Genomic DNA, 25,578 nt, shown 5'->3' with positions numbered 1-25,578 from the left:
AGGGCTGTGGTGGGAAGGCAGGGAAAACCCCAGGCTTGGGGAGAACCAGGTGGTGGCAGGACGGGCTGTTGGGGCTGGAGAAGGAGGTGTTGGGGGGGTTGGTAGCAGCTCCCCCAAGGAGAATTTCCCTCCTGTGGTGGCCTCTATCGATTTCTTTTTGGCCTGTTCTAGCTTTCAGCCCGGCTGGTGTAGTACCTCATCTGGTCTCTTCGATCTGTTTTTCTTGATCTCTGGCTCTTTCTCTATTCGTCTCACATTCTGCCCTGTCTGTCTCGTGGATCTTAGTCTCTTTCTAACTCTCTGCCTGGGGCCCCCATCTCAGCATACATCTGCTTTCCTCTGTCTTCTGTGTCTCTCTGGGGTTATCTTTCCCTCTACTCCGCGGGGACACGCCCTCTAACCTCTCCACCCACCCAGATCCAGTCCAGTACCTGGGAGTGGGGGTAGGGTAAAGACCTCTAGATCCTGAAGAGGCGTCAGGGGGCGGGCCCAATCCCTTTCTCCAAATTTGCATATGCATGAGGTCGCCCAGGCCAGCCGCGAGGAGGCGGGGCTTCTGGGGGTGGGAAGGGGGCGGGCACCCCCGGAGCCGCCGAGTATAAAGACCGCGCGCCGCGGCTGCCGGCCCCGCACTGCTGAAGAGCGGAGCCTCCGCCGGGGGGACCCCTATCCCTGCCTGTCCCCCCAACTGCGCGTCCCCACCCCACCCCCGCGGCCGAGCCACCGCTGGTGTGGCGGTCTCTGCTCGGCAGAAGAGCCTTGAACGGTCACCCGACCCCTCTCCATAGCCTCTTTGCATCTCGGATTTCGGGGCGGCCCCCTCCCCCACCTCTCCCTGCTTCTTTGCACCCCGATTTTTCTGCGCTTCTCTCGGGTTTTGCAGCCGTCTATTTTTGCATCCCTTTTCGTTTTGCTTCTGAGAGGTTTGAGGGGGTGAATCTGCGTTCGCACCCCTTCCCCTTTTTATCCTCCCCTGCTCAGACAACCCCCCTTTTCATTGCAGGGGGGGGCCTAGGATCTGTGCATCCTACGCCGCGCCGCCAGCACCCCGCAACGTGTGGCCCTGCGCCCCGGAATTTGCAGCAGCTGCATATCTAAGGGGGGGTCTCCCTCGCCCCCGCTGCCTTTGCTCCCCGCGTGTTCTGGTGCGTGAGGGGGCTTCAGTGCGCCGCCCGCCAGCTTCTCCGTAGCCCCCCGCCCCGCGCGGGACTCGCCCCCCGCCGTCAAGATGGTCATCCAGAAAGAGAAGAAGAGCTGCGGGCAGGTGGTTGAGGAGTGGAAGGAGTTCGTGTGGAATCCGAGGACGCACCAGTTCATGGGCCGCACTGGGACCAGCTGGGGTATGCGGGGCCGGCCGCGTGAGGAGTGGGGGGTCCGCGGGGCGACGCCCGAGGGGCACGAGGTCCTGCCGGCTCAGCCCCAGCTCCCTTCCCGGGTCCCGGGCGTCCGGCCCCCCTGCTGGGCTCTGGGCTGGGAGGGGGCCGAATCGCCGGTCTAATCTCCCTGGCTGGCCGCTGCGGAGGCGGAGAAAGTAGGTCACTGCCGCCTTCCCACCCCCCGCGGAGCCCCCTCTCTCGGGGGGTCGCGGGCTCTGCGCGCGTGTCCGCGCCGCGGCGCTCGCGCTCCCTGTCGGGGGCCGGTCAGTTCCACACGGTCGCCCCCCTTCCCCTGAAGAGCGCCCCTTCCCTCTCTCTGACTCTCACTAGCTAGCCAGGCCGGTCTATTTTTAGCTCGTGCCCACCCCTTGGACCCTGGGAACATTCATGAGGGGGCGGGTCTTGGAGAGGTGGGGTGTGTATTGGAAGGGGTTCTTCACAGCGGAAGTTGTCTGTATCCTACTGCCGGGTGTTTTGGAGCCTTCTGTGATTGATTTGTGGGTGGGGGGCTGCTGGGCCGGGGTGACACTGGGAGGTTTTCTGGGCTGGGTGTTCGGCTCAGATGTCGCAGGCGGAGGGAGTGGTCACTAGTGGTGAGACATGTACATCATCCAGCCCAGTGTATCTGTGGGCTTGGGTGGCTTGGCATCTTCCCCACCCATATCTTGGCAGGACTCAGGAGGTGTGAAGGGAGTTGTATCTGGTTGAGGGGCCTGTGCTGGGCATAGGTGCCGGTGAAAGATGGAATTCTTCCAAAAGGGATTTTCAAGCTGGGAAGTTGAAGCACAGGAGACATTGTGTGACACAATTTACTGTTCATCCACACTAACTGAACATGTTCCCATTAGCCCACCCACCTAGGGGCCCTCGAGGCGGGTCTGATGCAGTCCTTGCCACAGGAAACTTACAGTCCACTCTCTGGGATGGGAGGGGTCCATGAGAGTGCTTGGGAGAATCCGAGGAGGCTTCGTGAGTGAAGTGTCTTCTGAGATGGAAGCACTGGGGGTCTGGGGTGGTAGCAACAGCAGGTACTCACACTAGGCTGAGGAGTGATGGAGTGACCATCACATCCACCAAGGACCCGCTCTCTGCCTGGAAGGCTATGGGAGGTCTGCCTTTACTCCTGTCTCTGCCCTGGGTGCTGTGTGCGAGTTGGGGGTGGGGTGACTGTTGAAGGTTCTGGACAGCTGTCTCTGAGAGACTTTGTAGCTTGCCAGGAGCCTCATTCGAGGTCTGGCTTTTGTGGGGCTCTGAGAGAGAGATTTTGCTATTTGAGTGTGAGGATCCATGCCCTGGATGGGATGAGAGTGTGGCTGTGAACTGGGGCCAGTGCCACCTTGAAAATTCATCGTGCTGGACAGCTTCAAGCATGAGCACGGATACAGCGGTAACAGATGTTGTGCCTTTTCAGGGCCACGAAGGTTGAGAAGTTGAGAATGTAATTTGTGGCAAAATGACTGAGGCCTCTACTAGGGATTGTCCCAGCAACAAGAGTTTAGGTCTCGGGTTTCCCTGGTGGTGCAGTGGTTAAGAATCTGCCTACCAATGTAGGGGACATGGGTTCGAGCCCTGCTCCGGGATGATCCCACATGCTGTGGAGCAACTAAGGCCGTGCCTCACAACTACTGAGGCGAGCCCGTACACAGCAACGAAGAGTAGCCCCTGCTCTCCACAACTACAGAAAGCCCAGGCACAGCAATGAAGACCCAACTCAGCCAATAAATTAAATAAATAAACAAATAAATACATAAATACATAAAATAGGCAAGAGACATTTCTTTAAAAAAAAAAAAAAAGAGTTTAGGTCTCTTGTGGCCCCCACAAGGTCGGGCTTCACTGTGTTGTAGGACCAGGAGGGACTGGGAGTCATGGCTGGAAGTCAGATACAACTGTCTTTTTTTTCAGCTCGTCTCCTTTTGCTCCCAGGGGAAGGCTCCCCGAGGCTCTGTGATCCATTCCTGTGCAGAACCTCTGGATGGGAGAGGGGTGTGTGTGGATAGGTCAGGTCATCCAGGGGCACCTGGAACCTGCTGATCCTGTTTCCTCCTCCTTAGCCTTTATCCTCCTCTTCTACCTCGTCTTCTATGGCTTCCTCACCGCCATGTTCACCCTCACCATGTGGGTGATGCTGCAGACAGTCTCTGACCATACCCCCAAGTACCAGGACCGACTGGCCACACCGGGTGAGTGATGAGGCTCCCTCACCAGCCACTGTAACTGCTCTTGTGCCCCCAAGCCTCCAAAAGGAACTCACAGGCTGAGAACTGTCAGCTCTTCTCAGAGGTTTGGTTCTGATGATCCAGTCACCATGTACTGGGGAGTTCTTCTTGAAGTCTGCCTTCCCATTTCCCATGGCTGAGAGCTATGTGATCTGGGGAGGTGGCAAGATGTTCACAGGAGGTCTCCTTCCTGGGAAGACGATCTCGGATCTTTACTCTGTCCCTCACCCTGGTGCTCCCTATGTCCATCTTCTTCCCTCCATGTGCGGTCCCTCGTCTTATATGTACCCTTCATTCTCGCCTTTGTTGATTAGGCTTGATGATTCGCCCTAAGACTGAAAACCTTGATGTCATTGTCAATGTCAGTGACACTGAAAGCTGGGACCAGCATGTTCAGAAGCTCAACAAGTTCTTAGAGCGTGAGTTTGGGGCCAGTGATGTGTCTGTGCAGGACCTTGGGCAGGGTATTGGGGACCCCGAGAGCAGAACATGAGGCCTGTCACTCTCTCTCCCCCACCTCCTTAGCTTACAACGACTCCATCCAAGCCCAAAAGAATGATGTCTGCCGGCCTGGGCGCTATTACGAACAACCAGATAATGGAGTTCTCAACTACCCAAAACGTGCCTGCCAGTTCAACCGGACCCAGCTGGGCGACTGCTCTGGCATCGGGGACCCCACCCACTATGGTTATAGCACTGGACAGCCCTGTGTCTTCATCAAGATGAACCGGGTACTCATGACCTTGGTCCCCAGGGAGAATGGAGGAGGGATCTGGGGTTACCATCTGCTGGCAGTTGCCTTCTTTCACTGGGGCTCTTGGGCTTTGGGAGATTTGTTGATGTTTGAGTGGCTGAGAGAACAAGACAGATGGGGCCGCTGGAGGCTGAGATTGTGGCCGGAAGGCTGGATACTTGTGTCTTTGACAACTTCTTTCTCTAACCCTCACCACTCTCTCTCCCCACTCCAGGTCATCAACTTCTATGCAGGAGCAAACCAGAGCATGAATGTTACCTGTGTGGGGAAGGTGAGTTTGTTGGGCCATGTCCACTTGTCCACCTGTTTGTCCTCCATGGTTTCCATGTCATTCACTCATCTCTCCCTATCTTCTTTGCTCCCAGAGGGCTCATCACCTTAGGGACAAGGGGGTAAGAGTGGGCTCAAGTATGGCTCAAACTCCAAGGGGCTCCCACCCCTCTTGCTTCTTGCTAGGATACAGAAGTCTGCTCTTTTGTGTAGATAGACACCCCCTTCCTGTCTCCACCCAAGCCCCTGCCGCTGGCTTCTCTCCCTAATCCTTCCATCTACTCCTCTCTTCCCTGACCTTGTCTTCTGCTCTCCATCCCATGTCTCTCCTGCCCCTCAGCTCTTTTTACGTATCTGGTAGCTGCTGATCTGTAAGCACCACCTGCCACCATTAAGTTGCCCTTGGAACCCTGCTCCCCCCACCCCTGTCCTCTCTAGGAGGTTCCCGCCCCTCTTCATTCATCCCTCTCCTTGTTTCCCACTGAGCCCTTACTCATTTATCTGCTCTCTCTTGGCTCCGCTCCAGAAACCGATTCCTGAGGATGGGGTAAGAATTTGGGGTGGGAGGGCAGTAGGAGGCTTCAGGCTCATAAGCGCCCTGGAGGACGTCCCAGTCTGATGGAAGAGACAAGGATACCCCCTCCTACACAGTGCGCAACACAGGCGCAAACACATCAGACTCATAGCTCAAGGGATACAGATTTGAGACAATAATTTGGGGGTGAAGGAGGAACAAAGGGAAGTCTGGCGAGCGTCTGGGTTCTCGCTGTCCCTCACGTGCTCTGCCCCACCCTCCTGCGCCCCCACAGCGCGATGAAGATGCTGAGAATCTCGGCAACTTCGTCATGTTCCCTGCGAACGGCAACATCGACCTCATGTACTTCCCCTACTACGGCAAGAAGTTCCACGTAAGTCCCGTGGGAGGCCGGGTGCTGGCTCCCCCAGGGGGGCGGGGTCCTGGGGTGGAGGCCGAGTTGCCGCCGGCCTGGAGCCTCGCTCTCCTCCTCTGGCCCAGGTGAACTACACGCAGCCCCTGGTGGCCGTCAAGTTCCTGAATGTGACCCCCAACGTGGAGGTGAACGTGGAGTGCCGCATCAACGCCGCCAACATCGCCACGGACGACGAGCGCGACAAGTTTGCTGGGCGCGTGGCCTTCAAGCTCCGCATCAACAAAACCTGAGGCCCCTTCCTCCCGCCCCCACCTCTTTCCTACGGATGCTTCTGGAACATCCCTGACCCTGCCTGATCCCTCCCTCACCCACCCGGAAGGTATTTTTTATAACAGCTATGGCTTGTCTCTGCCTCCTGCCCTTTTCCTTTAGTTCTGAACCCAGCCTGATGTCTGTGATTCTCTGGCTACACGCATTTTCCAGCATCTTCTTCCCACCCTAGCTCAGTCAGACAGGGAGATGGGACCCCAAGATGGGACCCCAAGACGGTCACAGAGGAGTTAGGAGCCTTTCTAGTCCTGGTATAGCTGTGAGTGGGGTGTCCTCACAGCTACGCAGCTGTCTTGTCCTCTTGTCCCCTGAGAGCCATAGAAAATGCCCACCCACCCACCTCACGTGCATCCATCCACCTGCACACACGTCTCATTTCACCCCTTACTTGCACACATGAATGTGGCACTTCACTCTTTTTTTTTTTTTTAATTGAAGCAGAATTGACTGACAACACTACGTTAGTTCCAGGTGCACAGCATAGGGGTTTATTTCTGTACATTACAGAGTGGTCGCCAGTGTGGCCCTCTGTCCTGCCATTCCAGCTCAGCTGCTGTCACCTTCCTCTGTCTGCCTCACCTTCTGCCTTGTCTACGACAGTCGCTGTCTCAGTGGCTTTTGACTTGCTGGCTCTTCTGGCCGGTCTTTCCCCACATCGCTGTCCGCATTCCCTCCACTGAAAGGGGACCATTTGTGATCGAGGATAAGGTAGCTCTGTGGCCTTTTCCCTCTTTCCTGGCACATCTGGCTTCTCTCCCCACATTGCCTACGTGAGCTGGGAGTGAGGGTCTGAAAGAGAGGTCCATGTTGGTTCTTGAAAATGCTCTTCACAGTCCCTCCTATCACCCAACTAGGCACTCCTCAGAGGGGCGGGGTTGACCTAGGCTGAATATCCACTTTGTTTTTGCCGATGGCTCCCTTCCCCCTGTTCGCTTTCCCAGAATATCCTGCAAGTTCCACTTCCCAGGCGCCCTGGGGGAGGGGCAGCCATTTTGGCTGGGTCCCCAGTGGCCACCTTGGAAACGTCAGCTAGCTATGGGACTGTTCCACCTCCTTCCTCTGGGCCCAGATCTGCCCCCACCATCCTCTTGCTGGCTTCTCTTAGCAAGTTATCAACTAATCACTAACTCCTTCCCTTTCTTCCGCATGCCAGCCTGAAAACTGCAAATGCCTCCTCCATCTAAGGCTCTGAATTTCTTGGCTCCGTCTCCTTCAGACCCCTTTGCCTTCTTAAACAACCCCATAGTGCCCATAGAATGTTAAATGAGGGACCGCCTGTGATCTTGAGTTATAGAGGCATTTTAACTCTTTCTTCTCCCACGCCCTTCACTTCCTCACCTCTAACTTGCCTTTTCTTTTCGGATGCTGCAGCTTCCACACCCCACCCACAGATGGACCCTCCCCTGTTTCTCTCTTGCTGGATCTGAGTCTCTTCCCTTTGGGTCCCCATGTTTTCCTGCACTCCCCTCACCCCAGTGGTCTCTCTCTGCAGTTATTTAATGCCTGTGTCAGATCTACTGTAAAAAGAGTTTAAAGTACAATAAAATGAGAGCAATTATATATATAAATATATATCATACACGGAGCCCTGCGTGCGGGTTGTTCCTTTCTGAGCATTTGGAAGAGCCCTGGGAAGCGAGTGGGGGTGGCTTTGGGTGACCCGGGGCTTACCCAGCCCCTGGCGGGCCCCTCCCCAGCTTTGATCTCTTCCATCCAGTGTCCAAGCATCTACTTCCTAGAGCGTTTTGTTACCTATACTATCTTGAAATCACTCAGTACAAGACAGGCAAGAAGCCTACGTCCTTTTCTACAGCGATACTTATAAAGTGCCTACTATGTGCATTCTAGGCACCGTGAAGACACACTTATGAAAGAGGCAGAGTTCCTGCCCTCAAGGAGCTCCCCAGTTTAACAGGAGAGGGGAGGAGCACACAAGAAACTCAAACCAGGAAGACCTAAACGTATTTCCAGGAAGGGGAGAAAGCTGGTGAGGACAAAATTCAGAGTGGTCAACCACTCTCTGTGGGGGCTTTGAAGGGAAGATGTCTTAGAGGCTTCAAGGATGGGGTGGTTTCTGGGGGAGAGACTAGCATCAGCAAATGCCCAGAGACAGATGAGGAAAATTGATTAGAAGAAACAGATCTCAAAACAGTATGAACGATAGGATCCCAATTTTGTGTGTGAAAAAGTACACACACAAGCATAGAAAAAAAGGATGGATGAGTCTGTACAACAGTGTTTACTGTAGTATTTGCAGATGGGTTTATAGCTAATTTTTATTTTCTTGGGGCTTATTTGTTTTTGTTTGCAATGAGTTGGCCTTAATATTTGCCTTGAAAAAATATTTGCTACTTATGTGTACACATACATACACAGTTTTATCATGAATGCATAGTACACACATGTGTGCACACACACGCGCGCACACACGCGTGCACACGCACACACACATGCACACACGCGCACACACACACACACAGGGATTGCTGGGTTTTGATCATTATTATATCAAAATTGGATCATATTATACACAATTTTGTGCATCTCACTTTGTCCACTCAATTTCACTTGGCCTGGTAGAGCTCTGATTCATTTTTTTAAATGGCTGCATAATATTTTTTTTCTATTAGGTTGTTCGTCCCTTGTTAATTTCTTAGAGCTCCTTAACACTTGTAGATATAAACTATTTTCTGCATTGTAGAATTCCCCCCAATAGATTGTTTGCCTCTTTGTGGTTTCTTGTACTGTTAAAAAGTGGTTTCTTGTTTTGTTTTTATTTTGGCCGCCCTTCGCGGCTTGTGGGATCCTAGTTCCCTGACCTGGCATCAAACCCGGGCCCTTGGCAGTGAAAGGACAGAGTCCTAACCACTAGACCACCAGGGAATTCCCGGTTAGTTTTTCATATAGTAAATATGCTTAGTTGTTCTTTTGCAGTTTCTGGGTTTCCAGTCAGTAGGGTATACTCTTACTTTGTGATTTTTTTTGGACAGGATTTTATTTCATTTTAATTTTTACATTCACCTTAATTCATTTGGTCAATTTTTTTTTAATTAAACTGACTTTATTTTATTTATTTATTTATTTTTGGCCATGCCTCTCAGCTTGCGGGATCTTCCCCGACCAGGGATCACACTTGGGCCCAGTGCAGTGAGAGTACAGAGTCCTCACCACTGGACCACCAGAGAATTCCCACATTTGGTCTATTTTTGTTTCTTTTTGTGTGTGGTGTAAATGAGGAGTCTGGTTTTATTTAATTTTTTTAGTCGTATCAGCTTCATTGAAAAAAAATCTGTAATTTACTCCCATTGTATTGAAGTGCCGGTTGGGGCTGTGTAATACATTTTGCTCTATGCTGAGATCTACTTCCGGATTCATTACTGGCCTGTCTACCACTGCATGCACCAAGCCACATTGATCTGATTCCAGTAGTTTTATAGTATGTCTGCTGATATCTAGCAAGGCAAGTGAGCCCCCTGCCCATTCCTTTTTAAAAACAACTATTGGCTATTTTGGCGCACTAATTCTCTATAAATTTATGATAAATGTATCCAATTCACAAAAACAATCAAAAAACTTGTTGGGATTCAAATTATAATTGCATTGTATCTTTATTTCAGGAGACGTGACCTTTTTAGGATATTGTTTTCCCATCGAAGAACAGGTTTTTTCCTTTTATTTGGTGCTTGGTTTATGTCCTTAAATAAGGTTTTATAATTTTCTTCATATAGGGTCTGTGCCATTCTTTTATTTATTTATTTATTTTGTGATTCTTATGAAATGTATTCCTAAATATTTTATTGCTCTTATTATTTTGAGTAGAATATTTTTCATTCTTTTTTCTCAGTGCTTTTGCAAGAAGATATTATTAATGAAGAGGTTAGTTTTTAGGTACATGATCATACAATTGAAAAGGCAAAGAGATTTATTTTTTTAACCAATGTTTTGTTTTCTTCTTCTTTTTTTAACCTCTTGAGTGTTCTAAAACCATTGTTAGTGGGCATTCATCTATAGTTCTTAACTTAAATTTAAATTAAATTATCTTGGTGTTTAACCATTAGGATAATACTGGTATTCCATTACTATTTTAATTAAGGTGTTTTTTTTTAAAGGAATGGCTGCTGAAATTTAATCAAATTCCTTTCAGCATCTGTTGATATGATCATATTTTTCTTCCTTAATTTGTTAATGTAATGAATTATGTTGATAGATTTGCTATTAAACAACTTTATGCTCCTGGAATAAATCCTGCCTGGTTACAGTGTTAATAGTCTTGGGTCATCAATGTATTCTGATACTATTTAGAGATTTTGCATCTCTATAAAGTAATTTGGCTTCTACTTTTTTAGTATCTTGATCAGGTTTTAATATTAATGAAACCACAATAATTTTACATGAATTGGGAATTCCACTCTTCCTATGGTCTGCAATAGTTTAAATAACATTGCATCAGTTGGCCCTCACTTTTTTCCCCAGTCAAGCTCTTGAGTTTTTCTTTTCCTTTACAGTGTACGTTTTTTTTTTTAAGCCCTGTTTTTGAATTTATCCTTTCAACCAAGTTTGCGTTCTCTTTGAATAAGTTATGTCTTTAATTTTAAGATGCATGCTAGGTTCCTTTCTTTTTCTTTTTTTTAGATAATGAAAGCCTTTATGGCTTTACATTTTTATCGTTATACAACTTCTGCTGGGTGTTGTAGATTTCGGGACCCCTGTGTTCCTGAAATCAAGGAGATAAGTTTTTTTTTTTTTTAATATTTATTTTAATTTTTGGCTGCCATCAGGTCTTAGTTGTGGCACATGGGATCTTTGTTGCGGCATGTGGGATCCTGTGGTGTGCGGGCTTCTCATTGCGGCGCTCAGGCTCCAGAGCGTGTGGGCTCTGTAGTTGCATTGTGCGGGTTCTCTAGTTGTGGCCTGCATGCTCAGTAGTTGTGGCATGCTAGCTTAGTTGCCCTGTGGCATGTGGGATCTTAGTTCCCTGACCAGGGATCCAACCCATGTCCCCGGCATTGGAAGGTGGATTCTTAACCACTGGACCACCGGGAAGTCCCAAGGAGATAAGTTTTAAAAATTATTCCTTACCTTAGTGGGACAGAACTTGGGCTCTTTGAGCTTGAAGGCAGGGGCCATGTCTGCCATAGGTCCCCACTGCCTAGAACAGTCCTGGGTACAGAGTAGGGCAACAGTCAATGAATGTCTGCTGGCTAGATTGTCAGAGGAATGAACACAACCAGAGGGAAGTGAGCAAGTGGGACCAGAGAGGGGGACTCATTGGAGGTCACACAGCTTAGTAGAGCTAGTCTGAAAACCCAGGACTAATAATTCTCAGACCAGTAATCTACCCGCTCACAAAGGGATTGGCAGAGCCAGAATGCATCTGCTTTCTGAAGGAGTACAGCAGAAATAAAAACAGAGCTAAGGACACACTCTAGAGAAATGTTGAGCATAGGGGGGTGCTGAACACTGGTCAGAAAGAGAGCTTCAAGGTGACCTGTCTACAGCAGTGAGGCGAAGGAATGAGTTTCAAGCGTTCTGGTTGCCAAGGGCCTGGCCGGTGGGGAGAGACGGCAAAGTTAAAGATCTCTAAAAGAGGTGGTTCTGGGTCTCCTGGGGAGAGTGTTTGGCATTCCCCAGCAAGAAAGAAAATGGGTGGTCTTGAGGCCAGGCAGACTGGTGGCTTCACAGCTCTCTGGGGTCCTTGGGATGAGCCAAGGGATTCCCACAGGCACTTTGGGTCAGGTTGAGAGGAGAGTGGCCCCACAAGCCCCTTTGGACCTTCCTCCCCTCTGCGTCCCCAGGGAGGAGGCAAGATGAACCAGCGCCCACTCTGGCCATCCCTCCAGGCATTGGCTCGGGCAGCAGCGGGTGATGGGGGAACTTGCCCTCAGCCCCCCTCCTTGGGAGCTGGCAGCACTAAGGAACAGAATGGGTGGGGGGTGCTGGGCTCCCCAGGCTTGACTCTCCTCCCTACCCCCAAGAAGCCCTTTGAAAGGTTTTTCTGGCACCGTTTAAAGCTTCAATTCATTCAACTGGCTGGCACGAGGCCCGGAGGAGGGGATGCCGGGAAGGCCCCAAGTCCCACATCCCAGCCCTCACCTTAGTCGCCCCCTCTTCTCGGGGAGCCCGGCCGGCAGGCCTCCCCCTGCTCTCTCTCCTCATCCGATAGCACCCACCCTCCTTCCCCTTGGGGACCCACGTATCCTGCCCCTTTCCAGTGGAGCAGATGGCCACCCCAGAGGCTCAGGCTTGCTAAATCAGACATTTAAATCCCGTAATCCTTGGTGAGAGGCTGCGAGGGGGCAGCAGCCCAATCCCAGAAGCAGGAGCAGAAGACCTTGTGCCAGCCCTGGCGGGAGGGGAGGGGGGACAGTTGGTTCCCGAGTTATGAATGGCGTCACCCCTTCCCTTATTGTCATGCAGCCTGCGGACCGACCCAGTCTCCAGGCTTTGTTCTCCTCCCGGAACCCGGGTGCTGGGCTCCCCGAACATGCTCCCTGAAGACTCAGGTGGCGGCTTCCCAAACGCACCCCCTCGTTCCCCACTGCGCTGTGGGCCCGGACACCGACCTCTCAGACACACAGGTGGTAGCAAAGTTTTATTGTAAAATAAATCCATATAAAAATGGGATATAAAAAGGGACGAGGAGGGGTGCGGGTAACAAATGCAGATGTGCCCTGCAGAATACAAAAGAATTTTGCCTGCGCATTTGGGGGAAATAAAACAGATCTTGGTAAATATACCAGGGATGGAATCCTCCAGGATGTGGGATACAGTGAGATTTCCCCTTAGGTGCTGAGGTTCACCAAGAGGTTAGATAGGATCTGGCAGGGCAAGGAGAGAAGGGACCTGGCAAATTCCTTCCCCTTCCCCAGCCATCCAGTCATAGAAACTATCAAATCATCCACCAAGGGGAACACAGAGCCAGCACTCACAAAGGCACTAAGTCCCAGACACCATGTAATAAAAAGGTGGTGTTGGGGTCAGACGTCCATTATTTCATTAACCCTCACAACAAATCCCGTGAGGTAGGTATGATGATCCGCGTCTTACAAATGTGGACAATCAAGTGCGGAGAAGTTCAACAACTTAAGATAGTTTCCCTGGCTCTTTTTGGTGGAGAACTGGGCTTCCAACCCAGGGTATGGCTGGTTATAAAATGTTCCTCCCATGAAGGACCATTTTCCTACCTCTCCCGAATGCTCCTCACAGTAAAAACCTTAAAAGCGAAACTGGAAGCCCCCAGCTACCTCCCCAAAAAACCAGGCCAACCTCTTTAGCAGAGCCCCAGGCCAAGCACATGGAAGAATTCCAGGCACACCTGCACCAAGCAGAGGTTTAAGCACCTGAGACCCCAAAAAAATGCCAGGGAAGGGGGGAATGAGGGTGGGGGCGTCAACAGGGGACAGGAAGCAGCAGACGTCAGTCGGAGTCAGGCCCTTCTCTCTTGAACATCAGTTTTTTATGGCGGGAGGGAGACTGCCCCTTCTTAGACTTCAGGTGGCTGTGAGGAGAGAGGGGGAGGGGAGCTGACATCGTCTGAGTGAGGGGCCCTGGGCCCCTCTTCCTGGAGCTGGGCTTTGTCGGGCCTGAGGCAGGAGCAAGGAGACCTTAAGTTAAAATGGTCACCGCCAATGGCAGACGTGTTGACTGAGCACCCTGGGGTACCTGTGCGTATAAACCTCTCAATCTTCCCTTACCCCATTTGACGGATGAGGAAACCGAGCCCGGGAAGGGAAGTAACAATGCCACACAGGACTCCTCAGTACTTTGCAGGGCTGAGGATCTGACCCCAAAACCCTGACACTGTGTCTGACACTCCCACAGTTATCAGGACCCTATCTGAGACTCTAGCTCTGAGGGTCTAGGGGTTGCTAGAAATGGCATAGAAATATCCACGCCCCTGGACTGCTGGAGGCAGGAGAGTGGAGGAAGACTAAGGAATGTTTGGGCAGGCCCTTCCCCAAGGACAGGGTATCAGTTGCCTTTTACCTGGAAGGCAGGATTAGAATGGAATCCCATGGCTTTCCAACACAGGAAGGCAGGGGAAGGGACCTGGGTCACTCACCTAGAGTGAGCCCTGCTTTCCCCTGGCTCCCTTCCAGCCAGAGCATCCTTCAGCTCCAAGGCCTCATTCAGCTCCCGGAACATCTCAAAGCGTTCACGCCCACGGATCTGTGGCAGGGAAGGAAGGGGATAACGAAGTATTAAGCAAAATCATAGAAACCATTTTTATGCTCCCTTTAACAATTTTCTTTTTGGAAGAGGCTTCTTTAATATTGACTACAAGAGTCAAGGCCTTGAACAGAGGAAAAGATGGCTAAAAAAACTGTGCTTCACCTCACACCTGCTACAAGCTTTTTGCCCCTTATCCAACCTCACTAACTGGGGGCAAGAGACTGCACCTCTCTCTTCCAGACTTGGTACCTGAAGAGTGAAATATTCTCCATCCAGTGGTTTCTTCTTTTGCTGTGGAGAAGAGCCCGTGCTGGCAGGCAGTGCTGGGAAAGAGGCAAGGAAAGGCAAGAAAAGAGTGAATTTCGGGCAGAACTGTACTCTCTCTGCCTCCTCCTGTCCTGCCCGCTTACCTCGCTTAGTGCTTCCAGGGGGCGGCTCGGGGCAAGACTGTCCCTTCTTGCGGAAGTTTTCCTCCTCTGTGCGGCGGTCTCTCCCAGGACAGGCACAAACACGCACCTCGAAGCTGTTCCGTCCCAGCAGACTACCTCTACCCAGGTAAGAGGGAAGCAGGAGGCAGTAAGGAAGGTGGGCCCGCCTCCCTGTTCTCCCGTAAATCAGGCCCCACCTACTCCCAACCACCCCCATCCTACGTGAGGCCCAAGCTCCAGCTCCAGGCCCATTGAGAAGCCACAGCCAAGAGAGATCCCAAAGCCGGCGGAAAGAGAACGGGGAGAGAGCATCAGAGGAAGTCTAAGGCGATGCAGTGAGAGGGAGAGATGGTAGCACGGGAGAGAGTGGTGAGGGGCAGGGCCCAGGGGACAGAGACAGGCAGAGGCTAGGGAAGAGCACGGCAGGCGGAGGGCCGAGTGTGGTCCCTACTTGGAGTCTTCCAGTGTGATGATGGTGAGGATGGGACGCCGGTTCATGCCTCCCATGCAGGAGCTGTTACACATGAAGTTGTAGTGGATGGTGGTACAGTCAGAGCCAACCTGGGAGAGAGCACAGGCCCCAGGTGAGGCTCAGCCTCTGTGAGCCTCAGTTTTCCTCAGCTGCGGAACGGGGATGATCCATTTGCTCCGCACATCTCACAGGGTTATGGGGTCAAGTAAGAAGGAGAAAGCCCCCCCCATCTCCCACCTGGATGGTCACTGACCAACCCCTCTGGCCCCCTCCCCCCGGAGACCCCAGTTGCCAAACCAGACCTCGGGCGGCTCGTAGGGCACCACCACACTGTGCCGAAAAGTGTTTCTGTCATCCAAATACTCTGCACGTAAATTCCCTTCCACCCGGATAAGATGCTGAGGAGGGGCCAGACCTGAGAGCAGTCAGGGAGGAATTAGGGGCTTGGGGGCTCCGGGCACCAGCCCTGTCCCATCCGCAGCCCCCCGCCACGCACCATCACTGTAGTCAGAGCAGCGCTCGTGGTGGGGACAGCGCCTCACAACCTCCGTCATGAACTCTGACTTCTTGTAGATGGCCATGGCGCGGACACGGGTGCCAGGTGGGGGTGGTGAGCTGACCCACAGCTGCACCGGGCAGGTCTTGGCCAGCTGGCAGAACAGCTTGTTGAGGGCAGGAGAATACTGGAAGAGAAGGAGGAAGAATGAATGCGAGGTCAGGGGACAAGTACCTACGGGTCAAATGAACAAACAGTGCGTAAGTACCAACTGGGAGCCATGTCCCGCCCGTGCAGGGAGGGTACCTAGAGATGGCAGGGTCGGGGGTCTACATCCCAGAAGCTTACTTACAAAAGCCAAAGAATGAATAAGCGTGAAGAAAAAAAAAAGAAAAAAAGAAAACAAGAGAATGGCCTCATGACAGATGCTGAGAGTGTGATGGAAAAGATGAAAACCCAAGGTCAAGGGGGAAAGGCAACTTTGGGACTGGGGTCAAAGGTCACAGACTAAGTAAAATGTAAAAAGATTGACAAAAAGCCAAAGGCTGATGTGGAACCCCAGAGTTCTGAACAGAAAAACTCTGGGGCATATATGTGGCCAGGCATCGAATCGTCGCAGGAAGGCCACTGACCGTGCAGGTTACAGACTTGGCTGTTCCCGAATGCAGGAACCCGAGGCGGAACCCGTAGCTGCCGGCGTAGGTCTTCTGGGAAGGGACAAAGGACGACAGGGGCCAGGAGGTGGCTGGAGTGGGGGTGGCTGGTGTGGGGGTGGCTGGTGCCGGAGGCCCTGGCATTTCTGGGGCTTCATTTGGACTTTCATCCAGCCAGTTCGCGACTTCTTCTGGGGACAGCAGGTCACCCAAGGCCGGGGAGAGCTCGCAGGACTGCAGACGGGAGGACGAGAGTCAGAAGGCCCAGTTCCCAGCCCCCAGCCCCCAGCCTCCAGCCCCTGGGCCCTTCCCAGGCCCCACTCCTTACCAGCAGGTTGTTTTCAGGAAGCCTGAATGACAAAAGCAGAAAGTCAGTCCTGGTTTTTGCTTCCCATAGGCCTCTACTTAGGGGGCTGGGGACTTGGGTAGGGCAGGGTTATTAGAGGCTGAGCAGGGAAACTGCCCCTCCCTCCAGACCTCCACTCACAGTTTCCACAGGTCTGAAAAGGTCTCCTGACTCAGAGGGGGCTCCACACCGAGTTCTGCCTGCGACTCCTCCATTGCAGCTCCCCGGAAGGCAGTGTGGCCACTGTGGGAAGAAAAGCAAGGATCCAGCATGAGACACAGCCAATCCCGGGTCACCCAGCCCCAAGGCAAGAGGGACCCCCACACCACACCAGGGTGTTGAGGATCTGCTATGCGAGCAGGACTCCTTCACAGCCCAGGCTGCACCTGCCCCACCCCTCACCACACACTTCCTAGAGGGCCAAAGGCAACCAGAGAGGGACTTCCAACCTTCCCACCACTGAATCCACAAACTTTCCTCAATATGAACCCTATTTCTGCCCCCCTTTGTGGTAATAAGGATGACTAACTCTCAGCCCACTCCCTCCATCTGGGGGAAGATACCTCCCTTGCCCCCGCCCCATTCCCTACCCACTCCCTTGGGAAGGCTCCTCACCCCTGGCTTACAAATCCCTTAGGACCCAGTCCCCGCCCACCTCTTTGACCTCATCTCCTAGCACCTTCTCCCTTCTCTGATGCTTCAGCTCCACTGGCTGCCCCTCCCTGCTCCTCAGACACTCCCCAGTTCACTTAACTGGTGGTTCCCTCTACTGGGGACACTGGTCCCGCACCCCTGCAGGATAAGCTCCTTCTCACTGAGACCTCATTGTGAATGTCACACCTTAGCAGGGATGTTTTTCCAGACATCTCGATGAAAGACAGCCAGCCAAACCCTGTCACCTTATTTTAATTCAGGTCACCCTATTTTAATTCTCGTTGCACTTACACTGTCTTTTCTTGCTCATTTTGTCTGTTTCCTCTACTGGAATATAAACTTCCTCAGGGCAAGGAAGTTGTTTTGCTTACTAGTTATTAGCATAATGCCTTGCACCTGGTTGGACTCAATACCTGGGGTGAATAAGTGAATCGTCCTGCCCAGGCCCTGAGCTGGATATGAGGGGTCAAGGGAGCAAGGGGGACAAAGGGGTGCCTGCGGTCTGGGCCATGGCCCTGCCACCATCATCTCATCTCTCAGGTCAGATTTCAAATGGTTTCATCATGCCATCTTTCTTGATGCCAAATTTGTCATCAGCTTTGCTCAGAAACATGCCCACTGAAAAAGCCCCTGTTCATATATTTTTCCTTCTGCCTCAATGGCACTGACAAACACCCCCCCTTCCCCCGCAGCAAGCGGCTCTTTTCTAATCTCCCTTAATGTTCACCTGCACCTTTACGTTGATACAGAACCTGCTTTCTTATGTATTTAGATTGGGCAGAATCCTTTCACGTGGGTTACCTTATCTGTCCCCATAACCACACCTGCCTCTTGACCGGTAAGAAAGTCTCAGAGAGGTTAAGTGACCAGCCCACAATACACACTGGTGAATGAATGAGCTTTTATGAAAAAGGACGGTTCAAAGGTCTAGGATTAAGACGCTTATTCATTACAGACTACCCCCGCAGAGCTCTCGTTCGTAATCAGTTAAGTCTGGAGGTTCAGATTTTAGCTGATGAAAGCCCGCCAACTGAGAGGCTGGCAAAAGGCCACTTATCGTAACTCCCAAAGCTGATGGGGATGGACTATGAACGTGCACGGAGGAAGGCAAGAGGGGACAGCAGTGGAACCCCAAACGTTTGCCTCGGTGGGTGGCGTGGGAGGAGAACCAGGGCTTCCCCGCGATTGATGATCAAGGTAACTTTGAGATTTTTATGGAAGGGAAGCTCGTGTAAACAGAGATGGGGCTCAGAAGTCAAAAGTCCTGGGTTTGATGTTGTCACCTAAATTTGCTGCATGACCTCACTTATCTTAAAGCTCCCAGGGCAAAGGTGGCAGAGCATGGGCTCTGGAGGCAGACAGGCTAGGCTCGCATCACCATCTTACAGCTGTGTAACTTTGGGAGGTTGCTTAACCTCTCTGTGCCTTAGTGTCCTTTGCTCTAAAATAGTACCCCACTTATTATGGGAAATAGAAAGAGTTGAGAAAAGCACCTAGCACGTAGTAAGAGCTCACTAAACGCTTCTCTTTATATGATTACCCTAATTTTATTTGTTCTATATTATTGTTGGCGAGTGAAAGCTTTGTGATTGCGAGGGCATGGGGCTTTTGTGGTCCTGCTGCACTCATGCTAGTTCACCTCCTTCAGGCAACTGTTAGTAAACATGGCAGGATGGCGGGTCAAGGTCTCAGTCCCACTGGGAGGGAGACAGCCCCATGGACTCAGGAGGTCTCCCTCTCTTAGTCCTTGGTAGCAACTGAATTCTCAATGTTTCTTTCTCTAGGAAACCTCTTCGGAGCAGGTACTTCCCATGGGTATGAGCATCAGGGGGTCATGATGGTTGGAGAGGCAGACGTTTACACTGGCAGCCCTGGTGGGAAGGCAATAAACCTAGCTGGGACTCAAAGGAGAGCAGGCCTGATCACTGTAATAATGGTTGTTTATATAGACGTTATCTGAATTCCCTGCTTTCAGTGGCTTATCTCATTAATCCTCTCAAAAAGCCAGTAAGGTAGGTACCTGGGCTGTCTATAGCCATACCCAAGCTCTAAATACTTATGCTCCTCTGGCTTCACCCAGAGTCTGATGTAAAAAAAAAGCTTGGCTGAAAGCTATGTGATTGGGGAAAAAAAATTGATTCTGGGAAGAAATAAGGCAGCATCTGGTAAAACTGAAAACACGTGCATCTTACTACTCAGCAAGACCACTTCCAGGTGGATGCCCTGGCAACAGGAGTCTTCCATAAAAATGCTCATGTCGGGCTTCCTAGGTGGCGCAGTGGTTAAGAATCTGCCTGCCAATGCAGAGGTCACGGGTTCGATCCCAGCTCCAGGAAGATCCCACATGCCACGGAGCAACTAAGCCCGTGTGCCAAAAAAAAAAAAATGCTCATGTCATTGCTGTTCCTAATGGCAGGTGACAAGAAATCTTACTATCCATCAATAGGGAATAGGCAAAAGGCACGTGATGTATTCATAACAGTGGTTTAAGGAAATGAATTATCTGTATATGTAACACGATACAGCTCAGAACATGTTGGGTGAAAACAGAATTTGCAAGAAAAAAAGCAAAACAGTAATTTGGTTTATGGAAATTAAAAATATAAAATGAGGGACTTCCCTGGTGGTCCAGGGGTTAGGACTCTGTGCTTCCACTGCAGGGGGCACAGGTTTGATCCCTGGTTGGGGAACTAAGATCCCACATGTGCTTACACACATATGTATGTAAAAGTATGAAAGACAGGCAAGAAGAATAAAAATTCACAAAATCTATGAAAATGATGGACTTAGGGAGGGGGGATGTATGCTTAGGGTACTGAGAGTGGAGTCAAAGGGGGTTTTAGCTTTATTAACAAAGAAAAATTTTTAAAGATACTATCCATACATCACTTGTGTAAATAAAATATGGACAAAAATAAGACATAATGTGAAGTGTTAAAATTACCTGGTGGGGATATATGTTATGTTACTCTTGTGCCTGTCTGTATTTTTCCAAAATAAAAATGTCTAAAAAAGAAAAATAAATAGAAATTATGGTAAATTTTAACCTTTATATAAAAAGGTAAACAGAATAATGTCCCCCAAGTACCCATCACGCAGCTTCAAGGATGATCAACAGTCTGTCTTTATTGTCTCATCTATACCTCTAGCCACTCCCCACAACCCCACAAATGTTTTTGAGATAAAACTTACATAGGTTGAAATGGCATCATACTATTTTGGTCACAAAATGTCACAAAATTTGACAAATTTTGATACATCTCTGCAACCCACCCCTACCAAGACAAAGATATTGTGTTCTCTTCTGAAAGTTTTATGTTCAGGTCTATTAACCATGTCAAATTAACTGTTGTGTATGGTGTGAGGTGAGGGTCAAAATCCATTTTTCTGCTTCAGTTGTTTCAGCACCATTTGTTGAAAGACTTTCCTTTCCCCACTGATTCACTTTGGTGCCTTGTAAACAATCATCTGACTACGTTTATGTCTTTTCCCAGACTCTATTCATTGGCTGTTGTCCTACTGTAGCTTTACAATAACCTTGAAATCAGGTATTTTAAGACCTCCAACTTTGTACCACTGTTTTATTTCAGAATCAGATTGTCAATTTCTACAAACGATGTTTCAAATCATCGACTGAATTAAATCATTTTGAAGAGTACTGACACCTTAACACCACTGATTGTTATCTCTCCATTACTTAAATCTTCCTCAAATTCTCTCAGCAGTAATTTGTAGTTTTCAATATACAGCTCTGTCTACCTTTTATTAAGTTTATCCCTGAGTATGCTACATTTTTTGACTTCAGATTCAAAGTTGCTATTATATAAAAATACAATGTATGTATATTGCCTTTGAAACTTGTAACCTTGCTACAATCACTTATTGGTTCTCATAGTGTGAAAATGAATTTTCCATTAGGACTTTTTGTGTACACAATCATACCACCTGTGAATAAAGCAATTTTATTTCTTCTTTTCCAATTGTTATGTTTCTTTTTCTTGTCTGGTTAAGACCTCTAGTTTACAATGCTTAAGTGGCAAGAGTCAAATTCTTTTTTAGTTCCTGATCTTAGAGGAAAAGCATTCGGTCTAATCTGTCACTATTAGGTATGCTGTTAATGGTAACTTGATTGGGGGTGCACTATATCAGACTAAGGAAGTTTCCTTTTCCTAGTTTCCTGGGAGGTTGGTTTTTCTTTTAAAATCATGAATAAGCATTGCATATTGTCTACAGCTTTTTATGCACCTATTGAAGTTGATCATAGGATTTTTCCCCTTTAATCTGTTAATGTGGCAAATTACACTGATTGATTTTTGAGTGTTAAATCAATGTTGCAGTCCAGGGATAAACTCTACTTGGGGGCAATATTTCATCATTTTTATATATTATAGGCATGACTTGCTAAATTTGTCAGGTTTTTGCATATATATGCTGGCGTCATAAAATGAGTTGGGCAATGCTACCTCCTCTATATTCTGAAAGAGTTTATGTGAGGTTGGTTTTGTTTCTTCCTGAAGTATTTCAAGTGAAGAGCAAAGGACAGGAAATACCACGAAGACAGCAGATTTAAACCCAAATGTAACAATAAGTGCATTAAATGTAAATGGACCAAGCACTCCAATTAAAGTAATTCAGTGGGGAAAGGAAGCCTATTTCAACAAATGGAGCTAGAACAACTGGATATCCACAAGAAAAAATAAAACAGAACCTTGACCTCACATCATGAAAAAATTCTTAATTAATCACTTAATTAATTATGGCTCACAGACCTAAGTGTAAAACCTAAAGTTAGAAAGGTTCTAGAAGAAAATACATGAGAAACTATAAGAGAATATCCTCATGATCTTGGGGTAAGATTTCCTAAATAGGTCACAGCAACCACTTAAAAGAAAAAAGAATCTTCTGCTCCTTTTAAGAGCTTTTGAACAAATAGGCAAGCAACAGGTCAGGAGAAAACACATGTATCTGACAAAAGATACAAGATTCCTATCCAGAATATACAAATAACTCCAACACTTCAGAATAAAAAAAGCAAATAAACCAATTTTAAAAATGGGGAAAAAACTTGAACAGTTTCTTCACATATGATGCAGAAATGGCCAACAAGCACATGCAAACTGTTGAACATAGCTAACAGAGACCTGCAAATAAAACCACAACAATATGCCACATTAGAGAGACTAAAAAACCAAATCCTGAGACAGGATATATCTTGCTGGTGGGAGTGTAAAATGGTACAACCACGGTGAATAATTAGAATTTTTTAATAAAATTAAAAAAGTATAGATCTACTCCTTACTCTATGACCCAGTAATTCCACTCCTAAGTATTTATCCAAGAAACATAAAAAAAAAGACTACAAAAATAATTGTACAATAATGTTAATAGCAGCTTTATTCGAAATAATCTCAAATGGGAAACAACTCAAAGGCCATCAAAAAGAGAATGGATAAACAATCGATGGTTTATTCATTCAGTGGAATATATGAGGGTGAGCCAAAAATTATCCACACTCTGGTTATATTAAAACTTCCGTTGGCCGCACTGTCTTATCAGTGCTTTCTGTTCAAGGCTACTATCTCCCCAATCACTGCTGTGCAGGTATGAACCTGTTACATCAGTTCATCTGTAACAGCAGTGCGAGCAAAAATGGATGCCCCACTTGTGATCTGCACAAAAGAAGAGCAGCGTGCAATGATTCGTTTTTTGTGGTCCGAGTGTGTACCTGGTGCCATTATTTGGCGAAGACTTGTGCGTAGTACGGAGAAAACATTTTGTCGTGAAGAAGTGCGTACGAACGGATAGAGAAGCTCAAGGAAGGTCACACAAGTGTTAGCCATCAAGAAGGAGCCGGACGCCGGGCTTCTGATGAAGAAGTGAAGACAGCAGTGCATTCGTGGCTCGCAGCTCAGCCTAAAACATTTTTAATGATGGAATACGAATGCTTGTTGATAGATGGCCAAAGTGTATCAAAAAGCAAGGAGATTATGTCAAAAAATGATGTATTTGTTTTTCCTAAAAGTTAATTAAATCCTACAGCCAGAGTGCTGATAATTTTCGACTCACCCACGTATCAAAAACAGGAGCAAAATACTGATACACCAATACATGCAATAAAATGGGTGAATTTCACAGATATGATGCTGAAGGAAAGAAGTCTGACACAAAGGAGCGCAAACTGTAGGATTCCATTTATAAGAAGTTCTCCAGCAGGCAAAAACAATCAACGGTGACACAAATCAAAATAAAGGTGGTGGTGGAGGGGGGTTGGGTCAAAGGTACAGAAGAAGCAGGAGAAACTTTTATTTTGCTAGGCCTTAGGTGTAAACGCTACCCCCAATTTAGAAAAAAGCTGGTAAGTACCGCGCACAGTGTCTTGGTTCATAGCAGGTGCGTGGTAGGTGACCGCACCCTAAATGATGAAAATGCGGGAAAAATGGATAGGGGTTGGACTTCCCGTGGGTCCAGCCGCCTCCCGCAAGTAAGAACTAGCCAAGCCTGGAGGGCTGCACCGTAGACCTTGGGCCCCGCCCCTCCCAAAGCCCCGCCCCTTCCGCTTCACGACGTCCGATCTGCGTCCGAAATAGGAATGGCTCAGCCCAAAGTCGGATACAGAAGAAATTGTTTCTCCGCCACAAACAAACGACCCATCGTTACACTCTTCTATTGTTTAATTCTCAGATGTCCCCATTCTCGAAGATACCCAGGGTCTGCCCTCTGATACTTGGAAAAAAAAAACAACCAAACCATCCCACGCAATGGTAGCGTCCGCCTGGCTAGCAGTCGACGGGGATGGAGCACACCATTCAAAGAGGGGGAGGGACTGAGGTTTGCATCAAAACAAATACCTCTTCCTTTCCAAAAGCGGTAGCTAAGTAGTCCAGCAAGGGGAAAAAAAAAGTAGAGGGGGTTAGCAGCCTCCCCGCGCAAGCAGTAGGGGCCAGTCTAAAAGACCTTTTCTTTTTCTACTTCCCTCACGTCGTGTGACTAGTGGGCTGTTCTGAAAAAAGAAGCCGGAAATGCTCCTGCAAGTCGTAGAAATGTAAATGCAGAGTCAAACAATAACAGGGCTCCCGGGCCTCTCAGGCCGGTTAGGTCCTGCCGGGCGTCGCGGGCAAATCTCTCATTTAGCACGTCCCACTTATACGACTGACAGTGTTTAACCGGGTTTTCTCCATCTAGCGGAGCCGAGGGCCTGTTGGAAAGATCACTCCGGGAAGGACAAAGGTCCGGAAGTTATGGGACCGTAGCATCTTGGACTTCCCAGATCACTTCGGAATAACCACTTCGGAATGGAGCCCGAGGTTCCACCGGGATGCCATACGCTCTAAAATCTCGAGCCATGAATCCCCAAAGTTCCGAGATCCGAAAGTCTCAGACCAAGATGTTTTGTACGTCTTATTTCGAAATCCCCCACACCCTGGGATGGGGCAGCGGTGGCTGGAAGGATCCCTTAGGCCCGCTCAGGGTTCCCCAAAGCCCCACTCCCCTGCCCAAGTGTTCAGCTTTGAGTTCGGCTGCTTCTAACATCCCCATCATCTACACTCGGGCCTCCCAACATTGCATTCCTCGGTTGGTGCCACTAGCCAAGCTTCCATTCCCTCCACCGCCAAATCTCTATAACCTCAGTGCCCCACCCCCAGCTCCCTCTATTCCCCCCGGAGCTGAAAATACACAGAGCCGAGAGCCCGTGACTCATAGAGGACACATCAGACTCAGTCAAGAGCTTACCCGAAGCCCAGGGGAGCGTGTCACCGTCTTGGGATGCACGCTCCGAGGCGGGACGCCAGGGGACCCCGGAGCCCAGCAGCTACCTGCGGCCCGGATGGTGGCTCTAGACTTTTGAAGAGCTCAAAAGTTTTAGCGCCAGTCCGAAGCACATGGGAGGGGAAAATCCCAATCCCAGCAACCCTCGCGAGACTCCTGGCACAAAGCTGGACAGTCGCCATGACAAGTAAGGGCAAGCAATTCCCCTGCAGGCGGAGGCGATGGGAACTGAGAGTAGGAGAGGAGGGTGCGGGGAGACTCAGGATTCTCGCCGTATTGGTACTGTAGCTGCTGACAGTTTGGGGTGGGGAAGTTCGACAAGCCAGAGCCGTGAGGGCAGAATTGGTGGAAACCATTTTGGAAGAATTCTGCCACTGTGTCACATGAAGGTGAGAAGAAGAAAGCCTTTGCACTTGTCATTCCCTCTACCTGGAACACGCCTCTCCTAGATAGCTGGATAGTTTGTACTCATCAGCTAAAATGTCGCCTTTTGGGAAGGCCTTCCTTGGTGCCCCAATCTAACGAATACCCCCAGATTCGCTGTATTACACCATCTTGTTTAATTTCCTTTACAGCCCTTATGACTTTTTGAAATGACTTGTTCCTTGCCTTCAATACACAGCAACATAAGCCTTAAGAGGGCAGAGACCCTGTCTGCTATCTTATTCACTGTTGTGTTTCCCAGTGCCTAGTACAGTATTAGGTAGCAAGTGAGAGTTCAATAAAAAATATTCATTGAAAGAATGAGAAG

The 25,578-nt window shown here is 49.3% G+C and overlaps 2 protein-coding genes across 3 annotated transcripts; one reads left to right on the top strand and one right to left on the bottom strand.

The window, feature by feature from the left end:
* Positions 1-633: 633 nt before the first annotated feature.
* ATP1B2 (ATPase Na+/K+ transporting subunit beta 2) lies at positions 634-5,917 on the top strand. Its single transcript, XM_057715522.1, has 8 exons — positions 634-766; positions 1,004-1,340; positions 3,431-3,559; positions 3,910-4,014; positions 4,121-4,326; positions 4,564-4,620; positions 5,429-5,527; positions 5,635-5,917. The coding sequence occupies exons 2-8, from the start codon at positions 1,229-1,231 to the stop codon at positions 5,797-5,799; spliced, it is 873 nt and encodes a 290-aa protein (XP_057571505.1). The 5' UTR covers positions 634-766; positions 1,004-1,228; the 3' UTR covers positions 5,800-5,917.
* Positions 5,918-12,418: 6,501 nt separating this feature from the next.
* Positions 12,419-24,935, bottom strand: TP53 (tumor protein p53). 2 transcript variants are annotated; one of them, XM_057716068.1, is made up of 12 exons: positions 24,792-24,935; positions 22,786-22,973; positions 16,548-16,649; positions 16,389-16,410; positions 16,040-16,294; positions 15,408-15,594; positions 15,214-15,326; positions 14,891-15,000; positions 14,422-14,558; positions 14,261-14,334; positions 13,902-14,008; positions 12,419-13,337 (listed from the first exon to the last, which is right to left on the bottom strand). In XM_057716068.1, the coding sequence occupies exons 3-12, from the start codon at positions 16,619-16,621 to the stop codon at positions 13,256-13,258; spliced, it is 1,161 nt and encodes a 386-aa protein (XP_057572051.1). In that variant the 5' UTR covers positions 16,622-16,649; positions 22,786-22,973; positions 24,792-24,935; the 3' UTR covers positions 12,419-13,255. The 2 variants fall into 2 exon arrangements, with proteins under 2 accessions (XP_057572051.1, XP_057572050.1); XM_057716067.1 differs by lacking the exon at positions 22,786-22,973.
* Positions 24,936-25,578: the final 643 nt, after the last annotated feature.

Source organism: Hippopotamus amphibius, chromosome 17 (genome assembly GCF_030028045.1).
Source record: "Hippopotamus amphibius kiboko isolate mHipAmp2 chromosome 17, mHipAmp2.hap2, whole genome shotgun sequence".
NCBI lineage: Eukaryota > Metazoa > Chordata > Mammalia > Artiodactyla > Hippopotamidae > Hippopotamus > Hippopotamus amphibius.
This window is presented reverse-complemented; position numbering and strand designations above follow the sequence as displayed.

Coding starts and splice junctions, on each gene's coding strand:
- TP53 (XM_057716068.1), bottom strand. CDS start 16,621: ATGGAGGAGTCGCAGGCAGAACTCGGTGTGGAGCCCCCTCTGAGTCAG. Junction 15,595..16,039: donor CCAAGTCTGTAACCTGCACG/GTCAGTGGCCTT, acceptor CTTCTCTTCCAG/TATTCTCCTGCCCTCAACAA. Junction 15,001..15,213: donor TGCCCTACGAGCCGCCCGAG/GTCTGGTTTGGC, acceptor GCTCTCTCCCAG/GTTGGCTCTGACTGTACCAC.
- ATP1B2 (XM_057715522.1), top strand. CDS start 1,229: ATGGTCATCCAGAAAGAGAAGAAGAGCTGCGGGCAGGTGGTTGAGGAG. Junction 1,341..3,430: donor CCGCACTGGGACCAGCTGGG/GTATGCGGGGCC, acceptor CCTCCTCCTTAG/CCTTTATCCTCCTCTTCTAC. Junction 4,621..5,428: donor ATGTTACCTGTGTGGGGAAG/GTGAGTTTGTTG, acceptor GCGCCCCCACAG/CGCGATGAAGATGCTGAGAA.